Genomic DNA, 26,109 nt, shown 5'->3' on the forward strand with positions numbered 1-26,109 from the left:
TTCAGGTGAACCCTAGTATGACTTCTCCATCTGCTGAGGATACTGGACTGTAAAGAATGTGGTCGAGTTGTGCTCTGAACTGATTTCTGGAAGCTCAGGCTTATCTGCCTTTTCTTTACATGTCATTACATTTTTTTTCCTTCTGTTTCTTACCAAGTACCTGAAATCCTTAATAATCCCCAAAGAAAAAGCACATTTTTTGTCCTTCTCCAAAACAAAAAGGTTTTACTACTTGACTGCTGAAGCAGCAGCAAAGTTTTGAGGTTCCTGCTGCTTTCCTGAGTAAACTTCCCAGTGTTTGGCCAGTTGCTGAGAATACCTGGTGATGCATTTCCCCATTTTTTGGCTTGATGGTTTAGTTTAAGTAAAACTAATGTTTTCTGATTCTGTTAAAATTATTAAATCCAGTGATTGGAATGATTAAAATTGGCTTATGGTATCTTAAACATTGTTTACATAAAATTTAGTACATAACTGGGCAATAAGAACACTTTAAATTTATCTAAGTTGTTTTAATCTACTTGTACCTTGTTTTCAAATGTGGCTTACATAGCTTTAACTAATTTATCACCCTGACTTTATCCAAGTATGTGTATTTGTAGACACACATTGAGGATAGTTTCCAGTGCTTCCATAAAGTACTTTGAAGATAACTGGAATAATTAATTTGGTTTCACATCTTACAGGGAACTACATTCCTGAGATGTGTAGCCCCTTGGATATCACTAGCTATAAATCCCCTGTGTCCTGAAACCAGTGTCTCACCTTCTCCTGGATCAAGGGCTTGTACAGCACAGTGAGTAGGATCAGCAAGTGATTTGCGCTAAAATTGACCTTATTTGCCAAGTCAACCTTTAATTCTTATCAGTTCTCAGGCTTGACTCAGTCTTATTTGACTACAGAGAAGGTTGAGACACCTGAAAAGTGGTTTGGGAGGGGTGAGAAGACGTGTCCAGCATCCAGAGAGAGGGGGTATGACTGTTGCTTCCAACAGTTGGACATGTTCATGCTTTTGGAAATACAGCGTATGGTTTATGGTCTTGCTGAGTTGTTGCATCTTGACATACTTAGCAATTTTTAAATGATATTCTTACTCTAAGAACTCGATGGTGCTTTATCATGGCTTTCCAGATACTAGAAAACAAGATAACTCCAAACAAAATGTATATATGTAAGCATTTCTTTTTGCATATGGTTACTTGTTTATACAGGAGGAGGGAGTCTTAAGGAACTCTTAAAGTATCTGGTGAATTTTTAACCATTGCACTATGCCATTGCTCTCTGTCCATAATTATTGTGGTGTGCGTTAGCTATTAATACTAATGTTGCCTATGATGTTGATCCTTTCTCCTGTAAACTAGGACAGAGTTTTCTGCACCCCTCTGAGATGGATGCGGCTGTACATCGTCAGTCAGTGACGAGGTGGTACATGATACAAATGATAATAGTGTATACTCATGTAAAGACTTTATTTTTCGAAACCGACAGTTATTCTTACTGCTTAGTGATTCCAGCTTGTTTTTGTAGCAAAACTAGGTATTTACATTGGGAGACAGAGACACAGCCTAAATACCTCTAGGAATCTATACATTTTAGAACAAGTTGGAGCTCTGTGGCTTAGGGATTTGTCGGTTCTGTGCATGCCTCTGTCTTGGTGTCTTTATGGAGCAGTGTACCTGAAATTCTGGAAATTTAGCATGCATTAGAGCTGGTGGTTTTAAACTTGCAAAAATCCTTCACCTGATTCCATTTGCACTAAATATTCTTGCCCTCCTGCGAGCATCTGCACTGCAGGAGGTTTGCAGGTGTGCTGGGAGGAACAGGCAGTGCTTGCTCATTGGGAAGGGCTGCACTTTATATTTGGGTAATGCTGGCTGACATGACGTTTGAGAGTCAAAGTGTTCTGTTTTCAGTATGAGAACTGAAGCGCTGCACGTTTAGGTTGCATATCCTGTAGATCTGCCCTGCTCAGAGATTTCAAGGGGAAAAACATTAACAAATTGGATGAGGAAGCCTGCTGCAATTTTTCTGCAGCTCCATGTGCAAAGTGAATTGCTACTAATGCATATGACAGCCTGAGTAAGAAACAGAAAAAAAAAATTGCTGGCTCTGCTCCAGACAAGGGTGATGGAGAGGATATCAACCCTGGCTTGGTGGCAGTTTCCCATTGCCACCAGGGCTGGCCCATGACAGCACAAGCTGTGGGAGAGGAACATGCTTTGAATTTCCCTTCACTGGCAGCAGCTTGGGAGTTGAAAGATGTGTAGTTCGTGGAGCTATATATGGATCTTATACTACGTGTGACTCATAGGCCTGTTGCCAAGCCTGCAGAAGATGGCAGTTACTATTTAGACACTAGGAACCGCAGGTTGTCGAAGTCTTGAGTCTCTTTGGGGACTTCTTTTGGGACCTGAGCACCTGGGGCTGTAGGCAAGGAGGTTTGGAAGGTTATTAAGGGAAGTACTTGTTTGCAAGCTGCACATAGGAGGTATATGAGAAATAGTCTCCCCTCTGCAAGCAGAGGGCTCTCCCATCCTTGCCCTGGCAGACGCACTTTTATATCATCAGAATTTCTCAGTTTACGCTGGTGTGTTATGTGCAGTTACCGTTTCACTATCCTTAGTAATGAAGGAGATGCCGAATGCATGGCACTTGAGGGCACGTCTAAGTTTACATCTACTGGGCAAAGAAGCAGGTCAATCTGTGTCCTCCCCGTACTTGGCAGCTATTTACCCTTCAGGCTGTGACCATGGAACAGTACAAGGGGAGTGTTATTTCCCACAAGAAACTATAACATCATCTGTGCATTTACCAAGTGGTTTTGTAATCCATCCAGGCATCTGAAATTAGACAGCGATTGCTGTCTGTGCCCAGCATCATTCTTGTCAGGAGGGAGGGGAGTTTTCCGAGTTTTCCACGATTCTCAGGTACTGTGTAGAGCCAGTCAATAGCTGTTGGAGACCGCAAGTGACGTCCAGAGGTGCTTATGGCACAGGAAGGGAGGGCTTCATAGAGTAGGTGATCCTGCTGTTCATCTTGAAGGAAGCTCTAACAAGTTGTTTTATTCACCCTGTTGGAGTGTCTGTCTTAAAATTGATATTTATGAAGTAAGTTTCCATCAGTAAGTTTCTATGCCTGTTTTATGCATAACCTGGAAGGGAAATCAGGGAATGCTACTGATGTTGCATCTTAAGCAGAGTTTTAAAAGTTAAGTTTACTGTTATAACATCTATTACCTAAACGTCACGTGGCTAGTTCAGATTTCTTAGTCTCTCCAGTTGATATGGAATGTTGTCTGATGTAGATAACGTATAAAGATACGTATTCAATTAAGACCACCGTTTATGATTTTGGCTTGAATGTGAGTCTTTTAGTTTTTGACTTGAACTGAATGAGAGTTGAAGAATAAGAGTGAATCGTAGTTGTGCAGGTGGTTGTTCATCTGAGCCATTTTGATGAAGTCAAGGGGAAGGCTGGGTGTCTTTGTACTGGTATGACTGCCTTAGGAGACAGGAGTGCTGACATCGAACAGGTGGAAAATTTATACATTTTTAATAATACATTTTCAATAGCAATGAAGTATTAGTTACACTTCAGGTCATGAAACTTCCTATCATGATCAAGATAGGTTTGTGCTGTGATTGCTCATCAGGTTTGCATTACATTTTTGAATGCCAGGAAAGCTTCTTTCAGTGGCTCTGGTGCTGTTTTGTTTTGTTTCTTTCCTTCCTCCTGCATGGCAGTATATTTTGGGAGGAGAGGTAAGAAGTTTTAAGGACTGGAGGGAGAAGTTTCTTAGAAAAGATCAAGAGGAAAGATGCTATCCAATAAGAAACTCTGCTTTTGCCCTCTACACGAAGTCAAATCAGCCAGCTCAGTGAGGGAGTGTTTTGATCCACCCCGGTATTTTCTGTGCTTGCAACCGTTTTGGGTGTTTGTAGAGAAAGTTGCATGAAGATCACACTTTAATTTAGCCTGAAGGTGATGTGGCCTCTGATGGCAGTTGTGAGATTTGTCACAGCAATTTATCATGAATGTTACATTGTCAGAGTTGAAAGTACAAATCAACCAGCAGCAGCAAAGGTCAGAACTGCAGCACTGGTGATGATTGAGCAAGTACTTCTGGGTCAACATAAAAGCGACCGAGCTAGTGTGCGCCTTGTCTAATCTTTTGTAGTTCATGTTTCTTCAGTGCTGGGTTTTTCATAAGTGGGACTATTGCACCAAAATGGGCTAGTGTTTGTATAGTTTTGATGGAAAGATTTTTTTTTTCATGAAAAATAACTCTGAATGTGTCACTGTTATCCTGAGACTGACAAGAATATTCCTGTGAATACTAATACCAGAAGCCACCCTGCAATGTTTCAATTGTCCCTTCTGCCCATCCCAGAGAGGCAGAAGGTTGGAGTTTGTCCTGGTTGAGTCTCTGGCTGCTGGCAGCTCGTTATGGTTGTGGAGAGGGAAGAGATCAACAGGAAAAAAATCCAGGGAAGAATTAAAAAGGTGATTAAAAGGAGGAAAAAAGGTCTCTGGATGATGCACACTTTCCTTTCTGGATTTACATGCACACTCTTCAAGGGAGCAGGGAAGGGGTCTCTGTAAGGCCCCAGATCCCCTGAGCAGGTGCCTTTGCTGGGTGGGAGTCTCTGCTTACGCTAACGCTCTTATCTCTAGGACTGAGACTTAATCCAGCTGGAGCATCTTCCCTGTAAGGGACTGAAAAACACCAGCGTTGAAGAGAGGGATCTTATTGCTGCCCTGGCCCCGGGGTTAAGCCAGGTTGGCTGGTGAACTCTGTACCTTCTTTTCTGCTCGGATAAAAGCAGTACTTTATTTAGCTCCTTTTATACGCAGACTTGCAGAAAGCACAAATCTGTAACAAGCACAGGAGAGGGTAAGCAGGACATTGCCTGAGTTGCTTTTCTTCAGAAAACTGCTCTGAAAGGCCTCTGTCCTGCTGGGTTTGTGGGGTCGCTTGTGAGTTTGGTCCAGGTCTCTCTCCTTTCTCCCCACCTTCCCAGCAAGACCATTCCTTGGGGGCAGAATAGAGAATTGCTGGAGATGACTTGGAAATATTTACACAATACTTCTGTGATTCTCCGTGTGCCTGTGATACATTAACAGAAAGGGATTTCTCTAAAGGAAAATATTCTGTGTGATAAGGGAGGCCTGCCTTCTGGGACAGAAGGGAAATGGAGTAGTGCATAGGGAATTTCAGCCTTGTGACTCCTCTGTGCTCCTGCACCCGTCCTTACAATCAAATCTACTCGGATCTTTAATTTTCTTACTATTTTTTAATAAGTAATTAGTGGACTATCATGTCCAAAGTAAGCTCCCTATGAGAAATTCTCAGCCCGCAGCCGAGTTTGGCTCGCGGCCCCTCTCTAGCCCCGGAATATTTGCTGGCTGCCTGGCAAAATCCTTGAGATGCCAGGGAGCACATGACGGTAGGTTAGAACCGAGGGGCAGCCCTTTGGCTTGTGCTTCGCACTGCCCGAGTCCGGGAAGGCTGCAAAAAAATCACTCGAGGCTGTTGGGGTTGCAGTTAACGTTTAGCTTGCAGAGAGGATGGGTGGTAGTAGCGGCCTCTCTCCTAAATCGTTGCCATTTTCTCTGATTTCGGAGCTCTGCTTCACGAGGTGCTGCAAAACGCAGCACTTCTCTATATTGCGGGAATTGGTTTCAGGCTTGCATAAATAACAGCTCCGGGATTCACCTCTCCCGAGGTTATTTACGTAACGAGGCCCGTGCTGCTCCGTCTGCCTTCGGTATCCGGCCCTGGAGAGCCTGCGTTTCCCCGCGCTCCCCCTCGCCGCCTTGGCGAGAGGCTGCGGCCGGCAGGAAAGGTGGAGCCTCGGCGCGGGTTTTCCTGGCGGCCCCGGCGGCTGCGCCCCGTCATGCCGCCGTGACTCACCGCCGTCTGCGCGCCGGGCCAATGGCGCCGCGCTGCCGCTCGTCACGGCCGCCTATGGGCGCGCGCCGAGACGCCTGACGTGGCCCTGCCGCGGGGAGGGCTCAGCCGGGATGTCGGAAAGTCAGGGCCCTCCGCGTCAGGGCCGCCCGAGCTATCGGTGCGGGCCTGGCGGCTGCCCCGGTACATCCAGGGGAGCCTTCCCGCTCCCGCCGTAACGTCCCCGCGGCCAGCGCTGGCCCTCGCCTCAGCGAGCGCGGAGCCAGGCGCCATGGCAGCCCACCCCCTTCCCGCCATGCTCCTCATCCTCCCCGGAGGATGCAGCTGCCGCTCGTGCTGGGGCAGTTAGGGTGTTGGTGACGGGTGACAACTGTTACACCCAGGCCAAAGGAGCCAGGACGCTGCCTGTGTGGCAGTTAGCGCCAAGTTCAGTTGTGGGAGGAATGTCCCAATGGGCTTTATGGCTGTGCCATGTTCCGTGGCAGACCCTCAAGGAGCTGCTGTCTCCCTCCTTCCTCGGCCCCAGAGAGGAAAATGAAGTAAAAACGGTGCAGTGTGACACTGTCTGGAAGTCTGTTTCTGTTCATCTTCTGCTTGCCGCCGCCTTCGGGGTGTACCGAGGAGGCCTCGTGCTCTTACAAAGATGCAATGCTTTGTTTCTCCCCCGGTAGGTTTCCCCATGTCCGTGACGTGTTGGCCGAGGCTCTGCGGCTCCTCTCCGCCCTCGGAGCGGCCAGTCGCTGCCCTCTGGACTCCGTGATCCCCGACGGGCGTCATGAGCATTGCAATCCCTCTGGGAGTCACCACACCAGATACGTCCTACTCCGACATGGCTGCAGGATCGGAGTGAGTGCTGCCCCGAGGAGGAGGAGGAGGAGGGGAGGGCGTCCGAGTGCGGCTGCAGGGTCGGGGCATGCGCTGGTCCGCTCCGCAGAGAGGGTGTGCTGGCCCGCGGGCTGTGAGGGATGGCTGCAGAGACAGGCGCTGAATGCCTCATAAATGCAGTGTTACGGAAATTGGTAAGTTTGAGACAGGAGACGGGCAAAAGGGGAATTCCAGAAATGTGAAGCGCTTAGCTCTGATTTATAGGAGCTTGACAAATCTGTCTGCATTGAGTGCAGACAGTTGTGCTTTTTCTGGACCCATGTTTGAAGCTGGCTAGATACAAGCCAGCTCCTTTTCCAGAGCACTTCTCTGCAGGATCAGTGTGCTGAGCCTCCCATGCAGCAGCGCTTAGCTCAGACTCAGTGCCATGATTGACTCCTGCACCAACTTGGAGGTGGCTAGACACGTACGTCAGCCTCTGTTGTTCCTGCCCCTTGAGCAGGTTCCAAGAAGGGTGCCTTGTGGGACAGTCCTTCAGGGTCCTTGTCACGGGTGCCCTTTTCGCACGATTGTCACCATGGTGCTGTAGCTTGCTGGGGGGACACTTACCATTTCCTTTAAGAGACTTTACCTGGTAGGAGTCAGATGATGTTTCAAATCCAAAAAATGCTACTTTGTGATCTTTAAACCCTTGTAAAATGGTGTCAGCCCAGGAGTGTGTTTTTGTTGGGGGCAAAAAGGGCTGAAGTGATTTCTTTGTGCTTCTGCCTCCTGCTTTCCTGCATCCGTCTTTGGAGTATGGACTGTCCCATGTTTTTGAAAAAACATACTTGGGGAGGAGGGTTTCCTGTGTAAAATTTTAAGGTACCTCCTATGCAGAGCCCTGCATATCAGTTTGATCAGTGTAGAAGAAAGAATGCTAATTTTGAGCCTATAAGAGCAATGGATTAGGGTGTGAATCGTTGCTTTTCCCTTTCATCTTGCCCTGATTCTACACAGTCAGACTCTCTGCAAGGCTTCCTAATGCTTCTTTCTGCTTGTCTTCCCATTGACCCCGTTCTAGGCATCCTTTTCACTTTGTGAAGCTTCATTCTATCCTAAAGTCTGTTGTTTTTTTTGTGTGTGTGTCATTTTTGAGAGGAGTCAGTCTAATAAATCACTGCTGATCAGTGACTTATCTGGTTGTTTACTTTTCAAGGTTTAACATTCAATATTTCTTCTCATCATGCTTTCCCACCCCAGCACTCTTAAACTCCTGGAAGTTGAGTCTGTAAGCTATTTCTGACAAGAAAAAGAGCGGTAAAAGGTTGTTTATGTTCAATGTGCTTTGTCTTCACAGTAGAGCATGAGAGAGAGGAGACAGATGTATCTACACATTATCAGTTGTTACATTTAAATATCAAAAAGACTGTCTATAAACCTTCTGAAAAGCTGTCTTTTCCTTGGTTTTAAGAAATGCATCATTTTTAAGACATACATAGGTCTAACTTGAGGCTAGGCTGGAGTACTTTCTAAAATGGCTTTTTGAGGATTTCTGAATTGGCCTATCCATTTTCTAAAAATTGGGAAAGCCAGGACTTTATTTCCTGGCTTTCCAGTGTTGCAATGTTCCTTCACTGCTGGACTATCCTTCATGAGCACGTTCAAAGTTAAGGCTGTCCTCCACTTGTCCCTTGAAATTCTGCAAGTCCGATGCGTGATCTGGTATCTAAGTTCCTTGGCTGTCATAAGGCATTGATTTCAAAGAGATTTATCAGTAAGGTAGTGGAAAGGTACATGGGAAACTAACTTGGCCTCTCTTCAGGCTGAGCTTTAACATCCTCCCTTGCATTCTGATGCATAGAGGAGCTGAAAAATGCTGTAGGATGTGTGTTTTATGGTCTCTAAGGGTGCTCTGGGGGCTGCAGAATAGCTTTGCCATGTTAATCTGGCTCTGCATTTTGGAAGATACTGAAGTTCTTTGCAGAGTTGCAGTCTTTTCTGTGCTGGTAAGGAAACGTGGGCCCCCAGCGTTGTTGCCCCTGGACACTGTTGCACCAACAGTCTTGAAGTTTTATTGTTGGTACTTACGGCAACATTGCTACTAGTCTGGCTTTACTGTTGTTAGGATCCTGGGCAGAGGACAGACCTGCAGCTTAGGCCGTTCGGGCTCTTTTCTTTCTAGTGTTGCTTCTGAAAATAAGATTAAACCAAAATGGATATAACTCTGTACCAATCTAGAAATCCAAAAGGACTGTTATGAAGATACGGCAAGACTGGATTATATGGCAAGCTCCGTGCAATATCTTTGTTAAGAAATGCATCCTTTGGGAGGGATCGCCACCCGTATCTTCTTCTCTTAACGACTTAGTTGACTTTACTCGCATTGAAAACCAGCTGGATTTATGATGCCATCCGCCTAAATTCTGAACTTCGGATGTGAGATTTCAGTGGATTAAAGACCTGCTAGTTTCTGCAGTTCTTTGTGCGATACGTTCTTGGTCCTTCATGACCACCTTGCCCCAAAGTAAGCCAGCGCCTTGGAAAGTTAGTGTGCTAGCGTAGGTCATGTTCAGTGGCAGGGTGGGGCAAACTCCAGTGCAGCAGAGATTTCAAGCGCCGAAGAGGAAGTCCAAAGGGCACAGAGGTTAGTTTTCTTGGGTGGTGCCCAAACGCTGCCCCACACATGACGGTTGGGCATTAGTGCTCTGGAGCTCTGCCCCGTCACACTGGCAATGTAGGACCCCCCAAGACTCCTGCAAGATCTCAGCAGAGAAGGAGAAGTCCAAGGTAAAGTTCTCCTTTCCTGTGTTTTTCCTTCTTGTTCAGCTCCATGCTGTAATTTTGATGAAGACTTCAGCTGTGGACTTGGCTCGGTAACGCTTTCCCGTATTCAGAGACGGGCCCTATTTCTGTATGTGCAGAAGTGAGCTGACTTCCAGCTGCCTGTGGGGAGCTCTTAGTAGAATGTGTTTCTCTGCTAGTGCTTTATCCATAGTCTCACTACTATTCCCTGCACTGAATTGCAGCTGTCCCTTCTCTGAGTAGGGTTTCTGCAGCCTTCTGCTTATAGATATACCTTTCATTTCGGGCTGGATTTATTCACCACCGTGTGGTGGAAGAGTGCATTGTACCTCATCGGCAACAAATCTGTCTATTCGGTGCGTTGCACACTAGGTTGCCTTTAGAAATCAGAGCAAACCTGAATTGTCTCTGGCCGCTACGTCCACGTCATGAGTTTCGTTTGCTCTTTGTAACAGGAATCTCCAATTCCTGCTAGTTGTTGTGAGCAAAGCTGCAGACGTTATCACAGGACATTGGTCTTGGCTAACAATTAGTCTCTGAGAGAGGGAAACAGGCACAGATGCAGGAAAGCTGCTTAGCTGCTTTCTGAAAAGAGCTGTTGTGGAAATAACATGGCAGTAGTGTATTCTGTCCAGCGGGCTCAAGATTAAGCTGGCTGAATTCAGATGTGAATGCTAAATTATACTCAACTTCCACAGCCATAGTGAACCTGGGTTTGTTTCTTGGTTCTTACCCTTTTCTAACTTCTCAGATTGAGACCCAGTGGAATGTAAGAGGAGTTATCCAGGGTGGCCCTTCCTCAGTTGCTTGTCCGCTGTTGAAAGTAGGTTCGTTCTGTCTGTCCAACTTCTGCACATATGATCCTGGTGAAGTGCCTAATACACCTCGATTTCATGAAGTTTGTTCATTTTGAGCTTATATGTCGATAGGAAGGAGCAGTGAAATATTGGCAATGGAAGATGCTATATTGATGGGTTTTACTTCTGGCCCTTTCTGCAGCCCAGAGTCTGTGGAAGCTAGTCCAGCTGTCAGTGAGAAGAATGTGTACTCCAGCCACGGCTATGGGGCCACCCAGAAACACAGCTATCGCGGGCTGCCTTACGCAGTGAGTACTCTCTCTGCAGTGATCAGCTCTATTGTTTGCTCTGCTCGTTTCCTTGTGCCATAGTTCCTTCCTCATTACACCTCAGGAGTTTTTATTGGCTTGCTTATTAGGGAATACATGTGGTTGAGTTGTGCCATACATGTTGTATCTTGTGTGTTTATTATTTGTGACCCCTTGTGTGCTCTATAGCAAGCTTTATCAGTGTTCTAGGTGATAGATTTTTAACTCAATGAAGTATATGAATGAGGAATGAATATGTAACATTTTTCTGATGGTATTTTTATGCCCCGTTTGATTTATTGTTCACTGTTTATACTAGTTTCAGCTGCATAGATTTTTCGTATTGGTAACTTTTAACTATGAGAAATGAGGGAAAAGTCAGGGAGAGTCAGAGCATGGTTTGAAACTATGGGATGGATGGCAGATCATCTCAGATGATTGGGATTTTAAGAGTTAACATTGACATTAGTCCAGTCGCTTTCCTAAGTTTTGAATTTAATTCACTGATGCAGAGGAGATCCATCTACATGTCTCAGACTTGCTTTACCTTTGTGGTAGATTCAGGAATTCAGACCATTGTTTAGTACTGGTTGCTTAAGAATAACCTGGGAGCTGTGGATTTGGGGCTTCTGTTTCTAGGCATCTTATCTCCATGTTAAAAGTAGTGCTGCAAATACTCATTTCAGGATCATAATTATGGAGCCCCTCCTCCTCCAACACCGCCTGCCTCTCCTCCTGTCCAGACCATTATACCTCGTGCAGAACTGAATGGCCTGCACTCACCCGATGAGGAGAACTCCGGGGACAGCGAGAGCTCCTCAGAAGGAGAATCAATTCCCACTTGGTGCCACTGCAGTGTCTCCCAAGATGGTTTCCTCCTCAAGTGTGAAAAGTGCAGGTCAGTTTTGGTGCAGTGCAGATCCAGACTGCTCCTTGTGTTGACTTCTAATGCAGAACTGTCACATTTGGGCTGTGGGATGGACTTCCTTTTGCTAACTGGAGCGTTCTTTCCAGTGTTTTACCTAGTATTGACCCTCCTCCTTTGCGTTGTCAGCCTGACAAGTGTTGGTGGCACCAGGAGTGGAGATGAGGATGTTAAATCGATGTTCTTATCATCCTGGGCCCCACTGAGGGCACGCATCTTGTGACATCCTGTTGAATTTCAAGTGACTTTACTCCTACAAACCAGCTTCAATTGTGCATTCTCGTTTGGCAGAGGAATGAGCAGGGGGAAGGTGATCAGACTCCGCCGCCGGAAGCAGGACAACGTGTCAGGTGAGCCTGAAGTTGCAATTCTGACAATGGTGATTTTCTTTTTGTAAGGCCTTGCTGTCTTTTGGCTGCTCTGATCATCCTGTTGTGATCGGTGCCCTCTAATGCTCTTTTCCTTTCAACCATTGGGATTTTCACTCTTCCTTCCCCCTCACCCCAATCGTCTCTGAGGGTGAGCAGGTTACCTTGTGAACAGAAAAGTGAAATATGTATCAGTGCTATTCAGTGAGAAACCAGAACTTTAGGAGACCTGGTCCCGCTTTGGGAGGGAAAACTAAGGTGGTGGAATTTTCTCCGGGGAGAGCTATGCAGACCCATCAAGTTATCTTGATGAAAATGGACGCAGGAGTGAGCGGTTCTCGATGGGATAGAGAACGAAGTTGCTAATGAAACACTCCTGTCTGCAGGTGGGGACAGCAGTGCAACTGAGAGCTGGGATGAAGAACTATCTCCCTCTACGGTGCTGTACACAGCCACACAGCACACCCCTACAAGCATCACTCTGACTGTCAACCGTGTCCGTAGAAGCAAACCTAAGAAGAGGAAGAGAAGTACAGAAAAAACTCGCACTGCTCCAAAGGCCAAAAAAATCAAGGTAAGTGAAATGAGACGATGTTGCCGCAGTTCGGTCAAAGGGTATGCGGAGTATTGAGAATGGGATGGCCCCAGAGGACTTTTTTGGTAATAGGCAAGAAGGCTTTGTGCTTTTTGTGGACTGTTAGAGCTTATAGCTGTAACTTTATGCATACCTGTCTAGTACTGCACGCTTTTTCAGCACTGTTCATTTATGCTTGGGGACTTTGACTCTCACTTATCTTCTCCCTTCTGCTGCATTAGGATTTGGGGCAATAGCTCTTGGATTCTAGCTGATTATGGCAAAGGAGAATCTTTGTAAAGAGTGAAATATGAATGGAACAGGGCAGTTCTTAGTGGATTAAACTAGGGATCTGGCAGCAGTGTTTCTTGGTGCTGTTACTCAATGAAGGAGCTCATAGCTGTATGGAGAATTATACAGGTAGTGGTGGACAGCTGAGGATGACTCTACTATCTTGATTTTAAGGACTTGGGGACTGGAATGATTTTGGATTGCTTGTGTTGGAATGCAGGTGGGAGCAGCTGGTTCTTTTCTGTCATCTGCTAGCTTTACTGTGATTTTTCCTGAGGGTTAAGCTTCTCTCAAAGTTCCTCTAGTAGGCACAGGGATTTGTGTCGGTTAAATAAAAGACTGGGGACAGGAAGCATGTGAGCTCTTCAATGTACTTGTGTTTTGGGGGTTTTGTTCTTTTCACCACCACCACCACCTTTTTTTTTTTCTTTTTCTGTGAACCAGCTAAGTTCAGTTCTGGCCATTTCTTTTATCAAGTGGGGTTAGTTGTATGAGTTATGATGTTGATTTTGAGACTTTATAAACAGCATGGCTTTCTTAGGCAGGCTTTCTTGATTTGGAAATCCTGCCTGTCAGACTCTTGCAGCTTCCACTGCATCTGCATTGTGGAGTCTTCTTGTTCAAGTCTATTGGTTCTCGTTCAGGTCTCCCTGTTTTTAAGAGTTGTTAAGAGTTAATCTGTTGGGGTAAGATTCAGTGGGGCTCTTAATTCTGAGTAGAGGTTATATAACTCTTTTTTTTTTTTTCTCTCCTTTCTCTCTTCCATATTCTGGGGACAGGCCTTTCGAGAGGGTTCACGAAAGTCTCTGAGGATGAAGGTGAGTGTAACTGAAAAAACCTCCGTGTTGTGTGGTATATTTTGTTTTTTTTTCTATTGTTTTCTTTCTCTCTTGGCTTGATGGAGAATCCAGTTGTAGTACCTGCCTTAGAATTACCCCCAGGGGTCAACCAAGAATTGACCCCTTATCATGTACTGTTGTTCAAAAGGGTAGCACAAGAATTACCCCTGAACTTGCTTTAACTTTGGATAGCTCATCAATTCTGCAAGGCAGAGTCATCCTGTTTCAAGAGATGAGACTGATTCTTGATAGCTAAGAGTGGGGTGTTTGGTCTGAGAGTGCAGAACGAGTTGTGGCTGCTCTCTCGTGGGGCCAGTCATCACTTCCATCAAAGATACTTGGAGCTTGGACATCTGAGACAGCACAAATTTGTTGCTGGAGTCCCTAACATTGCTCTGTCGCTCTCCACATGCTCTTACCAGGCATGAGTTAAAGGATGTATTTATTTCTGACTTTTTACAGTATTGGCAGATGTGTCTGCCAGAAAGACTTGACAAAAAGGGGGGCTTAATTTTGGAGCTAAATATGTCCTAGAAACATAAAAGTTGCCTTAAGGTTCAGTCTGTTCCATCTGGCCTGAGGATTGTAGCCAGGTGGTTTGGTGGAAATGGGACCATTCTGTGGTGTGTTTGCATGCTTTTGCCTCCGTAGTAACTAAGTGCTTTGAGAGGGTAAAGATGCCTGAAAACTCTTATGCTTCTAATATATATAATGAAAATGATTGTTCTTCAGTTATTGTCACTAAAATGTCTGCTGCGCATATTTTTGTCTTTTATGAAACTTGTTAAGTTGTTGACCTCTGGAATATCTTCTGTTATATGTCTTGAATCACTTACCAAGTTATCAATGGTGTTTAAAACTGTTTTTAGCACCCTTTTTCCTTTCCTTACAAAATGAGATTGTCAGATTTTTACTTCTTTACAGTACTTAGGACTTGCAATTTTAACCTGCTCAGTATTATCCTATGCTTGTGCCTTGCTCAGGCTGCTTTTCATCTGCCCATTCCATTTCCATGTACAACTAATGTGCATTTTCCCAGAATTTTGTCAGGATCAGAACTCCTGTGTATGTTCGGGTACCAAAACACACAGAAGCAGTACTCCAATTAAAGATAATGTAGTGAGTAAGTGCATGCGATAAGTGGTAGAGAGAAAAGACAGGAGTGCTGTGACTGTCCCATTCTGTACTTGGTGGTGGGCACAGCTGCCATATTCCAAACCAAGGAAAGATACTTTATCGTGTGTTTAAAGTCTTTTTTGTTTTTCTTCCGCCTTTTTTTGTTCTTTCATAGGCAGTTAGCTTTGCATTTTTGTCAACCATGTTCTTGTGCTTCTTGTTAATATTTTCCTTTGCTGTCTTTTTTGATTGGAAGGGAAATAAGATGGTGAGGAATAGCAGATGGGAACAAACAGTAGTTAAGAGGTGTAAGGAGAGGACAATGATCAGTCTTTAAAGACTGGGGAAGAAATTGCATCGTGGTTCCTCTTGTTTCTGTGCCTTCATTTGGGTATCTCTATGCAGAACAGCCCAGAGAAATGTCTCCTGCTTTCATCTGTCACCTATTGTGACCCTAGACTGTAAAATCTTTCTATTCTGCTGTGTATTTTGGGATCAGTCTCTGCCAAGATTCAGATACAATCAGTATCAGGTATCACTCTGCTGGACATGAGTCTGTTAATCGTTGGACAAGTCTGCATGAGGTTTACTTGCCTTTTTGTGTTCTTTTCCTTTGCTTTTTTTCAGTCTACTTAATCATGCTTCTACAGAGACTTAAAAATAAGAACTTGTAATTTTCTTGTATTCACCAGTGCCAAGCACTAGCTTGTAAGAGGTTTTCATCCTGCTCAGAGTTCTCCATAAATATGATTACCACTTTTGTGCAATATTCTAGAGAATGGAGGTTCTGAAAATGGTGTCCTTGTAATTAGCGCTTTCTTAGATTGTAAGAAAGAAGCATTTTCTCTAGCAGATTCACACGTTCAGAATGGTGTGGGTAGATTTTCCCTGTTGTGTGCTAGCCATTCACCCTTTGCTATTTGGTGCAGAATTCCCCTTCCGAAGCACATGCCTTGGATGAAAACACAGCTGAAGGGTGGGAGAATCGAATACGACTCTGGACAGATCAGTATGAAGAAGCCTTCACTAACCAGTACAGTGCTGATGTGCAGAACCTGTTGGAACGTCATCTAAACTCTAATAAAGAATACGTGGGCAAAACTGCCATGCTAGACACAATCAACAAGACGGAGCTGGCCTGCAATAATACTGTTATTGGGTCCCAGATGCAGGTAAGAACCTATGTGACAGAAGTGGGTTTGTCAAGGCCTCTGGTTCCTAGGCATAAGGTTTGGGTGAGCAAAAAGGCCGTGGCTGGTCATGGTATCATTTCAAGTTCCAGAGACTGGTAAGGTTAGGTCTGATATGAAAAGAAACAGAAGAGGTACCAGTGCCATATCATGAGGCCACCTATGTGTATACGTTCAGAGAGAACTTAGCCAAATCTGTGTTGCTAAGCTGGGAGTGTTTTGTATCTTTGTGCCTTTCTGTGATACAATTCACAGGTGTTTTACCATATGTGGATTTTAATTTATTTTTTTATTTTACCACATGGCTTGAGGTAGAACCAGATCTATCACTTGCTGGAAATAGGAAATTTGCTACTGAGTTTTTTCTATCTTTCTAGCTCCTATTGTATGCAAAGCCATTTTAAAGAAACCTTTCAACTTATTCCAGAGTTTTGTACGAGTAATTGAACTGGGAATTTTCAGCTATTCCAGGATGACAGTTGATATTTATGGGAGCTGTCTCAGTTCTTTCTCTTCTGAGATGATCAGTGATGGGTATTTTGCCAGCTCTGTGCTGGGCATGTAGGCTAGGACAAGCTGGAAAAGAATATGTTTGTATGGTGTCATCAGTGCTTTGCACTGTTCTTCTCAGTTGATCTTTCATGTTCATGCCTTATTGAATAGAGTAACCTTCCCATTTACTTCGGCCTAGGGGTTATTCCTTCAGTGGAGATAAGTGAAACTGCAAAATGATGGGCTCCAAAGCATGTATGACACCTCTTTTGTAGAAAGGGAAGAGAGTCAGAAACCTAAATATCAGGTGAATGTTTGTGCTTGAATCGTTCCTGTTTATGGGAGTTTTCTTGCCACTCTCTGAAGTTCGTTGCCCCAGCTAACTTTTGCCTCTCGCGGAGATGAAGCCCCAGGCAGAGCCCAGAGCTGATCAGGAGAATGCAGAAAGGAGACTTCAGGCCCAGTTCTCTTCCTCTATTCTCTCTGTTTGTGGAATAAATCTTTGTTTATATCCCTCTCTAACACTTCTGGAGATAAAGTTTTACTTGGTTATGAGTAGTCTTCTAAGATAGGACAATCATGGGGAAATACTGGAGGGAGAAATTTTCTGCCTCTCTGAAGGTTTTTTTTTCTTTTTTCCAGATTTAGATTTTATACCTTCTACCTCTGTAACATGAGTTTTAGGAAAAGCCCTGAAATAACTAAACAAATATATGCTGTTTCCTTTCCTCACCCTCACAGAAAACAGCAGATCCTTATAGAAGACACTATACATGAGATGTCTGTCATTTCTCATGTTGAGAAAGTGTAATAGAGGCTTGGTGGCCTTGGAGCACATCTTGGATATTGAGGAAGTATCAGGTGGCTGCCACTTGTCAGCCCCTACATCCTTGTTTCCTCTGCTCAGCAGATGGCTGTGGAATGTTGAGAAGAGGATAGCCAGTGGAGATGTGCAATGACCTGCAGGCAGTATGTGGTCTTTCATCCTGTGCTTTCTATTTTTCTGCCTTCTATCTCATCTCTGTTACATGAAGTGAGGAGATTTTCCACTTTGCACCAGTCACCATATAACTAGGTGTCATTACTGAACATAAAAATTCTTTTTCTGGGTGATAAGGAACTGGTTGCTCTAAATCAGAGAAAAGTTTTTTTTGAAGAGTAATGGTGTCAGTGCAGAGAAAACCATTACATGCAGGGGATGGGTAACATATCTGCCCTATTTGGCTATGGAAACTCTAGAGGGGAGGAGAAAGGAATAAAAAGGTCATATGCCCTGCATATTTTCACAACTGATTCAGCTTGGGCAGGCAGTGATACAAGTGCAGCCCTGTAATCCTAAGAAGCAGGGAGAGAATCTTCCCCAAAACCATGGGAAGGGGAAGGATGGGTTTGTGAAGCTTCATACAGGGTATGGGATTTTGATCACTGGAATGTTTGGATAAACCAGTTCTCAACTGTCCTAATGGTACAAGGGGAAACTTGTGAAAACCTGAAGTTCTTTAATGCCATCAATAAAATCAGCTTAGTTCCTGCTCGTGCAACAGCTTGGCGAATTGAAAGCTGTGGAGTGTTTTTCTGCCTGTTATTACCAAACCAAACGCAGGGTTAGTAGCTGCCCTCTGTTGCCTCTGATAATTGCTGACTTGAGCTCAACACCCTGACTGACTTCACATTCTGAAGTGAAAAGCAAAAGTGCTTTTACAAAATAAAGCCAGTGAGTATTATGCAGGTATTGCTGTGCAAAAATATCAGAACAGCTTTGATGAGGAGTCAGCAATCCCTGGTCCAGGACATGAATAAAATCATTTGTTCATTTTGCACATGAAAGCATGGCAGCTAATCCTCTTCATATTCCTAAACTCAGAGAACTGCAAACAAGCTGAGCCAGGATCTTATCAGAAATGCTATCGGATCATTCCTGTTCTACCAACCTCAGATAATTGTGAAGTTTTACAAATGCAGAGATTCCTTTATGGGCTTTCTTCACCTTCCACCACCCCACCTTATCTTGTTTGTGTTTCCAAAGTTGCTTTCTAGAGTTAGAGGAAAACTTATAATAAACGGCAGGGTGGAAATCATTTCCCTTAGGTGACTTGTCTGGTTAGACCCCTGTTCATGGAGCTGGAGACAGTTTCTTGAGCATGATCACAAACACTGACATACAATAAAAGGTTAATCCTCAGCCAAAAGTGAGGATGAACTGTTGGATGTGAACCCACGTCTCTGGAAGATACTAAGGAAATAGGACACGAGGGCAAAATAATTTAGATTGGAAGGAGGCTACTAGAGGTCGTCTGGTCCAATCCCCCTGCTTAGTTTAGATAAGAAACTGATCATAACAGGAAAAAAAATGATAGTATAGAAACAAATAAAATGCTCCTACTGAAATTAGGATAAGGTTTCTGATTTCTCACACCTGTGCCACATTTCTAATTTATATTGTCACTTCGGCTATTCCTTCTTATCTCTCCCTGTCAAACACAACAGGCTACCAGATCTAGTTCAACCTGTTTATCCCCTGCTACTACAATTGGTTAATGTTTAATGATTTTTAATACAATTGGTCCAGAGAAAACTGCTTCAGTCCTGGGCAACGTAAACTCATGTTACCCTTGAGTTCACTCACAATAGGGTTAATGACCAGAAATCAGGGTTAGCAGTGTGGCTTCGTAGCCCAGAAATAATTTAGTCCTTTCGTGCCAGTTCAGTGGGCTTCTGTGGACTTGGGCACTGCCCTGTGAGCTCCTGAGGCAGGAGATGAGCGACTTTCTGCAAGGCTCTTCAGTCTCTAACAGGCACATTCATGTTTTTTTCCAATTGTCTGAAGACATAGCGGTATGAAAATGGTTGCTGCAAGTGTACCCTGTAGGCATGATGTAGCATTGGATGCGGCTCTGAGAGGAGGTCTGGAATAGCACGACTATTACTCACGTCTGCATGGATTTCAAATGAATATTTTGATAAAGCTATTTTTATCCTGGACCTGAGAGGGAAAAGTCAACAAATAGGTCTTACTTTACTGGCTGATCCGAAGGACTGCAGTGTATCATTTTAAAACAATGAAAGTATTCCTCCTCCAGAAGAGGTTTGTTCAGAGCACACGTAAAAATGTTACAAAAGAGAAAAGTAAAGTCTGCAATTCAAAACTTGGAACAGTCAGTATGGAGGCTTTCACTGGGCTTCCAGGATGGAGTGCTGTCTTAGGGCATTAGCTTTATTTTCAGGAGGGAGATTAGAAAATCATCGTGCTGTTGTCCAGATTGAGCCCCTCCTTAAGGTGTGTTTTTGATCTATCTGAGCAGACTGCACGGTAGTCTTTTCTAAGGAGAGAAGAGTTTTATCAGGAAAAGTTGGAAGCTTTCTTTTAACAAAACCGCATATTTGACTTCTAAGGTAGGTAAGATGATTGTTATTGGATTGTTATTGTCTAATTTCACCCTGGAAAAATATCAGAATCTGCCCCATAAGAATAACATGCTTAGGAAAGAGCAGACACCACTTCTGTGGTAAGACAGTCGGTCATCGTCATATAATTTTCCAAATTTTCCTAATTTTCACTTGCAGAGACATTTGATTTGTTAAAAACAAAGTACTTTTCCTATTTACGGGAGCAGTGATTTCTCTGCCTTTGTGCCTATAACCTTCCCTCCCTTATTCTGTAAAGCACTTCTTCCTTGGATATCTGTCCTTAAAAACATGTTGAGGTTTCATACTGTCACGTGTTGATGTGAAAATCCCTTGTGTTGGGTCTGTGAATTTGAACGTGGCAAAGATCCAGGAAATTGTCAATAGTTACCTGAAAAATATATTTCTTCATGTTTATTTAAAAGAAAGGAAAATGCACAGCATTAGTTCATCAGGAAGATAGGAGATTGTGGATGGCATTAGATAGCCACAGCTGAAGTCTTTCACTTGTTAAGTAGAATTTACTGTCCTCTGTAGAAGGAAAAGCTTGTGTTTTTCCTCTGAATGTGTGACAGTGAATGATGTAGAGGAAGCATTTCCTTACTAGCAGCAACTGACAGGTCTGGTTATGCCTCCAAGCTGCAAGACTAAAATTCTTGGTCTGTTAGATTTTAGAAACTTACTGTTAAAGGAAGGGAATGCATATTACTTTGGTTTTCAATAAACTTTATCAAGGTCTTTGGCAATTGCTGGAGTGTTACAGAATAAGCAGTATATTCACCTGACTAGAATTTCCAGGTGTTACTAGATGAATTTTTCTTTTTATATAGGAAAATGCTCTTCACAAAATAATGGCCTAGGCCGTTGGTCTAAGTTCTCATATTGTGCTCTGTTTTTTGTTACAGCTGCAGCTGGGAAGGGTGACTCGGGTTCAGAAGCACCGGAAGATCCTGAGGGCAGCGAGAGACTTGGCACTAGATACCCTCATAATTGAGTATCGAGGGAAGGTTATGTTACGACAGCAATTCGAGGTCAATGGGCATTTCTTCAAAAAGTAAGAGTACTATGAAGTGACTAGTGTGAGAGCATCATGGCACAGAGAGGCTAGTGTCTCTGTGGGATAAAGCACACTGACAGGGCTCTTGTTGGCTGTGCCATCTGTAGAAATGTGAAATCCATTGCACAACATCAGCTTGATGCTCTGTTTATGGACCAAAACCTTCTTAAATAGATATGTTAATCTGTGATCATGAAAGTGCGTAAGGCTTCGGAGCAGTAGTACTGATAGAAGCACTGTTTCCAGTAAAATGAGGGGTGCCTGTTATAAATGCCGTGGGGATTGGGTATTTGGGAATTGAGATGTTTTGTTACTTCTCCAGGCCATATCCATTTGTGCTGTTCTACTCCAAGTTCAATGGTGTTGAAATGTGTGTTGATGCCCGCACCTTTGGTAACGATGCCAGGTTCATCAGGCGTTCCTGCACTCCAAATGCAGAGGTAAATTCTCACTTTGTTGTCACCATAATTATGGATGGATGTTTTACATATGCTTAGTGTCTTACTTTTTATAAATATTAAACTTCAAATACTGCAGATGAGGTATTCCCTGCCTCTCTTAATCATTTAGTGGCTTATACTTGGAAGATGAGATCAGAACAAGTTGGGGAATATTTTTTTTTTTCTCGAGAAGATCGACTTTTATAGCTTTCCTCTGGCTGCAGAGTTAGGATAAGCAGGTGGTACACAGTGTAAGTGGAAAAGCATAGGATGAAAGACTGATGAGAGACCAGTGAAGCAGGCTTTTCTCTATGGACAGTTTGAGATGGTTATTCATGTAATAGATGAGAGCTATTTTGCAGAAGGAGGCTTCCCCCTTGAAAATAAGAAGTGCAGCCGGTGGAGATGTTAGTTTCTCTCTGCTTTGTTTAACAAGGTTCGCCATGTGATTGCTGATGGGATGATCCACCTGTGCATCTATGCTGTTGCCACCATTGCCAAGGACACAGAGGTTACCATCGCCTTTGACTATGAGTACAACATCTGGTGAGTCCTTCACCTCGCCCAGGAGCTCTCCACTGCCCTCCTGGACTGGACATCTTCCTCCAGCCCTTTCCTCGCATTCTACATTTTGCTCCGTTTTCTACTGAATTGCATTTTCCGGCTATTCTGTCCAGTTCTGCTGGCATATTCTACAATAGAGGCCATAAGGTAGCCTGCTGTCCTTGCTTTGGCACGTGGTGAGATGTTTAGTAGGAGATGCATTGAATGTCTCTGTGTAGGGGTTGAGAAATGAAGAGTGACACAAATTATGTTTGTGTTTTGGAGCAGCAACTATAAAGTGGACTGTGCGTGTCACAAGGGGAACCGGAATTGCCCTGTGCAGAAACGTAGCCCAAATGCTGCGGAACAGCTACCTCCACCTGTTTTAGGCACACTGCTTGGGGCAGAAACACGGCGTCGAAAAGCCCGTCGAAAGGAGCTGGAAATGGAACAGCAGGGCATTGCACTGGATGAGAACGGCAGTCAGCAAACGGAGGAAGTTCCGGAGGGGCCGGCAGCAGTCAGCGACAGTGAGGTAACATCCCTGACACTTTGTCAAGTATTTTTATCATTCAGTGGTGTGGAAGCTGATTTGTACGGCAGTGGTTTCTCCAGGGCAAAAACTGCAAGCAGGCGTCTCTAAATTTTGGCATGGAGATTGATGTGAAAGCAGCTTCAGATTTTGTTTGCCTTACTATGTCTGGACTTCTCTTTCAGGTAGCAGATAAGGAGGAGAAGCAAGACGGGGAGAAAGAGGAGTCTGTAGAGGAACAGGGAGCCTTGGTCCACAACCGACGGGCAAGTACCTCTCTCAGTCTGGGTATCATCTCTCTTAGGATTTGCTTGATGTCATGACCCACAAGTCCAGCTGGTTATTGCAGTCGTTCCAGCACAAGTTTCTGTTCTTAATGGTCTCTCTTAAATGGTTAAAACCAGGCAGTTCCCTTATCACAGGACATTTGGTAGAGTGCTGCAAATTAAAAGATGCAGGACACATGTGGCCTATCTGAAAGGATTAACTCTTACTTTCAGGGCTATTCAACAACCTTAAGTGTTCTATTAACAAGATGTACAGCATCAGATTTGGTGAAAAGTACCCTTTTTCTGCTCCTGTGATGCCTTTCTTTTTTGCCAGCTCAGGGATTCCTGGAGCCACATGATGGATCAAAACTTGAAATAGATCCTGATTAAAACTGACCTGTTTTGCTGACTAGGTTAGGTTTTGTTAACCTTTCTCTGTTCCCTGTGTGGGTTCACTAAATGATTGTGCAAGCATGTTGGCATGAAGGTGGCGAAAGTTGATTAGATGGGTGGACCACCAACAGCAAGGTTGGTACAAGTCTGTTGAAAGTATCCTTGGAGCTATATTCTTTATTAGGAAATCCCTTTGTGCTCCCAAAGCATTGTCATTTTAATCAGTATTCTTGATAAAAATGTTTCTTGGTGCTCTTGGATCTTAAATCACACAATCCTTTCTCTATCATCTTTTGTACTGAGCAGAATTAGATGGGTTTTTATTCCACCAGTATTTTAGATGTTCTTTAAACTGTGATTAAATACTTCTTCTCTGCATTTAACAAGAGGAGCTATAATCTCTTGTGCCTCCTATAGCATCTAGGATTGCTCACTGGATTAGGGTATTTTATGCATGTGAATGCAGGTGTTCTGGGCTCTGCTTAATGCATTGAGGTTTAAAAGAGGGGAGAGAGGAGGGAGAAAAGGAGCAATGAATAAAAAGTGCTTATTTTCTCTACTAGGCAGCTGATGTATCAGAGCTCAGAATTCCCTGTTGTCTTTGTTCACCAAATACCTTAACCACCCATCTTCCTCTCATCAAAGAGACTGGTCTTGCATGTGCAAGTTTCCTGAGCCAGGCTTCCAATAATGTTAAGATAGTGTGGCAAGCTGCAAAGTTGAGGACCTTCCATAGAGAAGTTACAGTAGCCCTTTTGTAATCTCAGCAGAAATATCTTTGGAGTATTGCATGGCTTATTTTAGAAGGGACAGGATAAAACAGTTGGTTTCTGATGGAATTTCAGTAAAAGCAATCCATCAGACTGGTCCTAAGAATGGAGGGAAGATTTCATTTTTAATGCAGGAAAGCTGTTCTCTTTCTGAGACAGTGTAATTCAAGAAATCTTTTCTCACAATAAGGTGTTAAGTTTCCTTGAACCTGTAAGCCCTGTTCCTGTACATGTTTCACCAGTTAATCTCCTTTAATGAGATTGTTTTCTATACTTGGCGCCACATAAATAGCTGTATTTATAGTTTGCCACTTGTCTCAAAAATTTATTTTTGGATGTATTGAATATCTTTTGAATAGAAAATTGTGAAAGTCAGGCTGCTGTGATTGAATACTGCTCTATCATTTGAGATACTTTTTCCTCCATGGCATTTCTCAGCATGCATTTTCTTCTACCTTTTAAAATTCACTTGATTCAGCCTGTTTGTCAGTCACTGCTGCACTGTTGTACAGGACCTTTTATATGCGTAATGACCAATTATCTTGATACTACCAGGTGATAAGATTTCCTGTCCTTTTTGTTTGCATAATAAATACCTTCTTTTTGCCTCCGTACTCTCTCATGTTGTTCTGTTTTTCTTATTCACTATGTAAGCTGCTTGGACAAGAGCTTTTATTTTTGGGCTGTGTGATCTCCTGACATCAGGGAAGGAATGAATCTGGATCATTTTAGTCAGTTTGCGTGGTGTGTTATACTTAATGCAAATTACTGATTCACTTAGTTCTGTTGCCTTTGGCTTATGTTTACCTCTGATGCTTGGTCATTAGTGAATGGCTCCATTCGTTTTCAGATTGTCTCTTCACTCTATTCTTTGTCTTGTGTTTGAAATCTTCAAAAATATGCATTTCCTTATGGCTGTTTTATGAATATAACTCAGAAGTATCTAAATACTCTTAAATAAGAACAAAGCCTAGTTCTTCTAGTTATTCTGTGAACATGTAATTATGTTATTGCCATTCTGGGAAATTTGCCATCCTGAAAAATGCAAATATTGGGGTGGAGGGAGAGGGAAACCCTGCTTCTCTCTGTCCCATTTCTGGCTCTTGTGTCATCGCTATTTGGAAGTTGTGTCCGAACTGTGTTGTCCGATTTTCTCCCTCCTGTGTTGTGTCCCATATCTGTTCTTGTATCCTCCTCTATTTGTATAATTTGTAGTACTGACTTACATTTACTCTTATGTTTTCTAGTCCCGAGAAGATAGGAAGGTGGAAGCCATCATGCACATGTTTGAAAACTTGGAAAAGAGAAAGAGGAGACGAGAGCAACCCTCAGACCGGAACAGCACTGATGCTGAACCCCCTGTCAATGCTGAGGCTCCCGAGCTGGAGGAAGTAAAAACAGAGACTCCTGAAACTGAAGATGGAAGTTCAACACTTAGTGCTGCTGTTCCAAATGTTCCTAGCAGTAATACTAGTACTGGAGTGAACACACGACGTTCTTCGCAAGTATCGGTAAGATGAGTGAGGGACCGTCCAGCAGCTTGCACCAAGCACACACGCAGCACATCCCATCATGGGATCATTCAGGTTGGGGTGGACCTCATGAGGTCTCCAGTCTGTCCTGCTTCAGGCAGGGTCAGCTGTGAGGTCAGACTGGGCCAGCCAGAGCTTTATCTAGTCCTGTCCAAAGTATTTCCAAGAATGGAGACTACACAGTCTCTCTGAGGAACCTTTTCCAATGCAAGACTGCTCTCTTGATGAAAAAGTTTTCCTTTGCATCCAGTCTGAATATCTTGTTTCAGTTTGTCGTTGACTCTCGTCCTTCCACCATGGACCTCTGTGAAGAGCTGGGCTGCATCTCCTCCTCCAGATGATCTTTTGGATACTGGAAGGAAAGCTGCTATTAGCTCGTACCCAGCCCCCTTCAGCTAGTGGGACCCCTGTAGTGGCCTGAGAGACTGGATCATCTCTTGTGTACTCATGTTCTCTTGTGTACTGTGGTGGCTGCATGCCTACAGAAACTGAGGAAATTTTGCCCCCATCCCTTTTTTTTTTTTTTTTTTTTTTTCTCCCTTTGCCAACAGGTATCTGGGCCCTACCATATACAGGGAACACATACGTCCAAAGTAGATTTTGCAGTGATGCCTGTCACCTAAGATCAGGAGTGGGAGCAGTTACCTGCAGACAAGTGGCAAGTTCCATACTGCTGCTTTCTTGAGACTGAGATTGCTCTGAATGTTCTGGTTGTCCGTGTGTCTGTGCTGTTCTCCAGCAGACTGGA

The 26,109-nt window shown here is 43.8% G+C and overlaps 1 protein-coding gene across 1 annotated transcript in view; it reads left to right on the forward strand.

The window, feature by feature from the left end:
• The first annotated feature begins 6,583 nt into the window (after positions 1 to 6,583).
• The window catches only part of SETD5 (SET domain containing 5), a 40,923-nt gene continuing 21,397 nt past the window's right edge, over positions 6,584 to 26,109 (forward strand). The window contains exons 1-13 of the mRNA XM_010228660.2: positions 6,584 to 6,757; positions 10,520 to 10,625; positions 11,312 to 11,523; positions 11,842 to 11,900; positions 12,305 to 12,492; positions 13,563 to 13,601; positions 15,668 to 15,910; positions 20,731 to 20,879; positions 21,205 to 21,322; positions 21,759 to 21,868; positions 22,154 to 22,400; positions 22,583 to 22,663; positions 25,077 to 25,340. Of these exons, the coding sequence (XP_010226962.2) occupies positions 6,687 to 6,757; positions 10,520 to 10,625; positions 11,312 to 11,523; positions 11,842 to 11,900; positions 12,305 to 12,492; positions 13,563 to 13,601; positions 15,668 to 15,910; positions 20,731 to 20,879; positions 21,205 to 21,322; positions 21,759 to 21,868; positions 22,154 to 22,400; positions 22,583 to 22,663; positions 25,077 to 25,340 (1,887 nt within the window). The 5' untranslated portion in view covers positions 6,584 to 6,686. The remainder of the gene's footprint in view (positions 6,758 to 10,519; positions 10,626 to 11,311; positions 11,524 to 11,841; positions 11,901 to 12,304; positions 12,493 to 13,562; positions 13,602 to 15,667; positions 15,911 to 20,730; positions 20,880 to 21,204; positions 21,323 to 21,758; positions 21,869 to 22,153; positions 22,401 to 22,582; positions 22,664 to 25,076; positions 25,341 to 26,109) is intronic.

Source organism: Tinamus guttatus, unplaced genomic scaffold (assembly GCF_059628265.1).
Source record: "Tinamus guttatus ecotype Peru unplaced genomic scaffold, ASM5962826v1 Tinamus_guttatus_pri_ptg000307l, whole genome shotgun sequence".
In the NCBI taxonomy this organism is placed as follows: Eukaryota; Metazoa; Chordata; class Aves; order Tinamiformes; family Tinamidae; genus Tinamus; species Tinamus guttatus.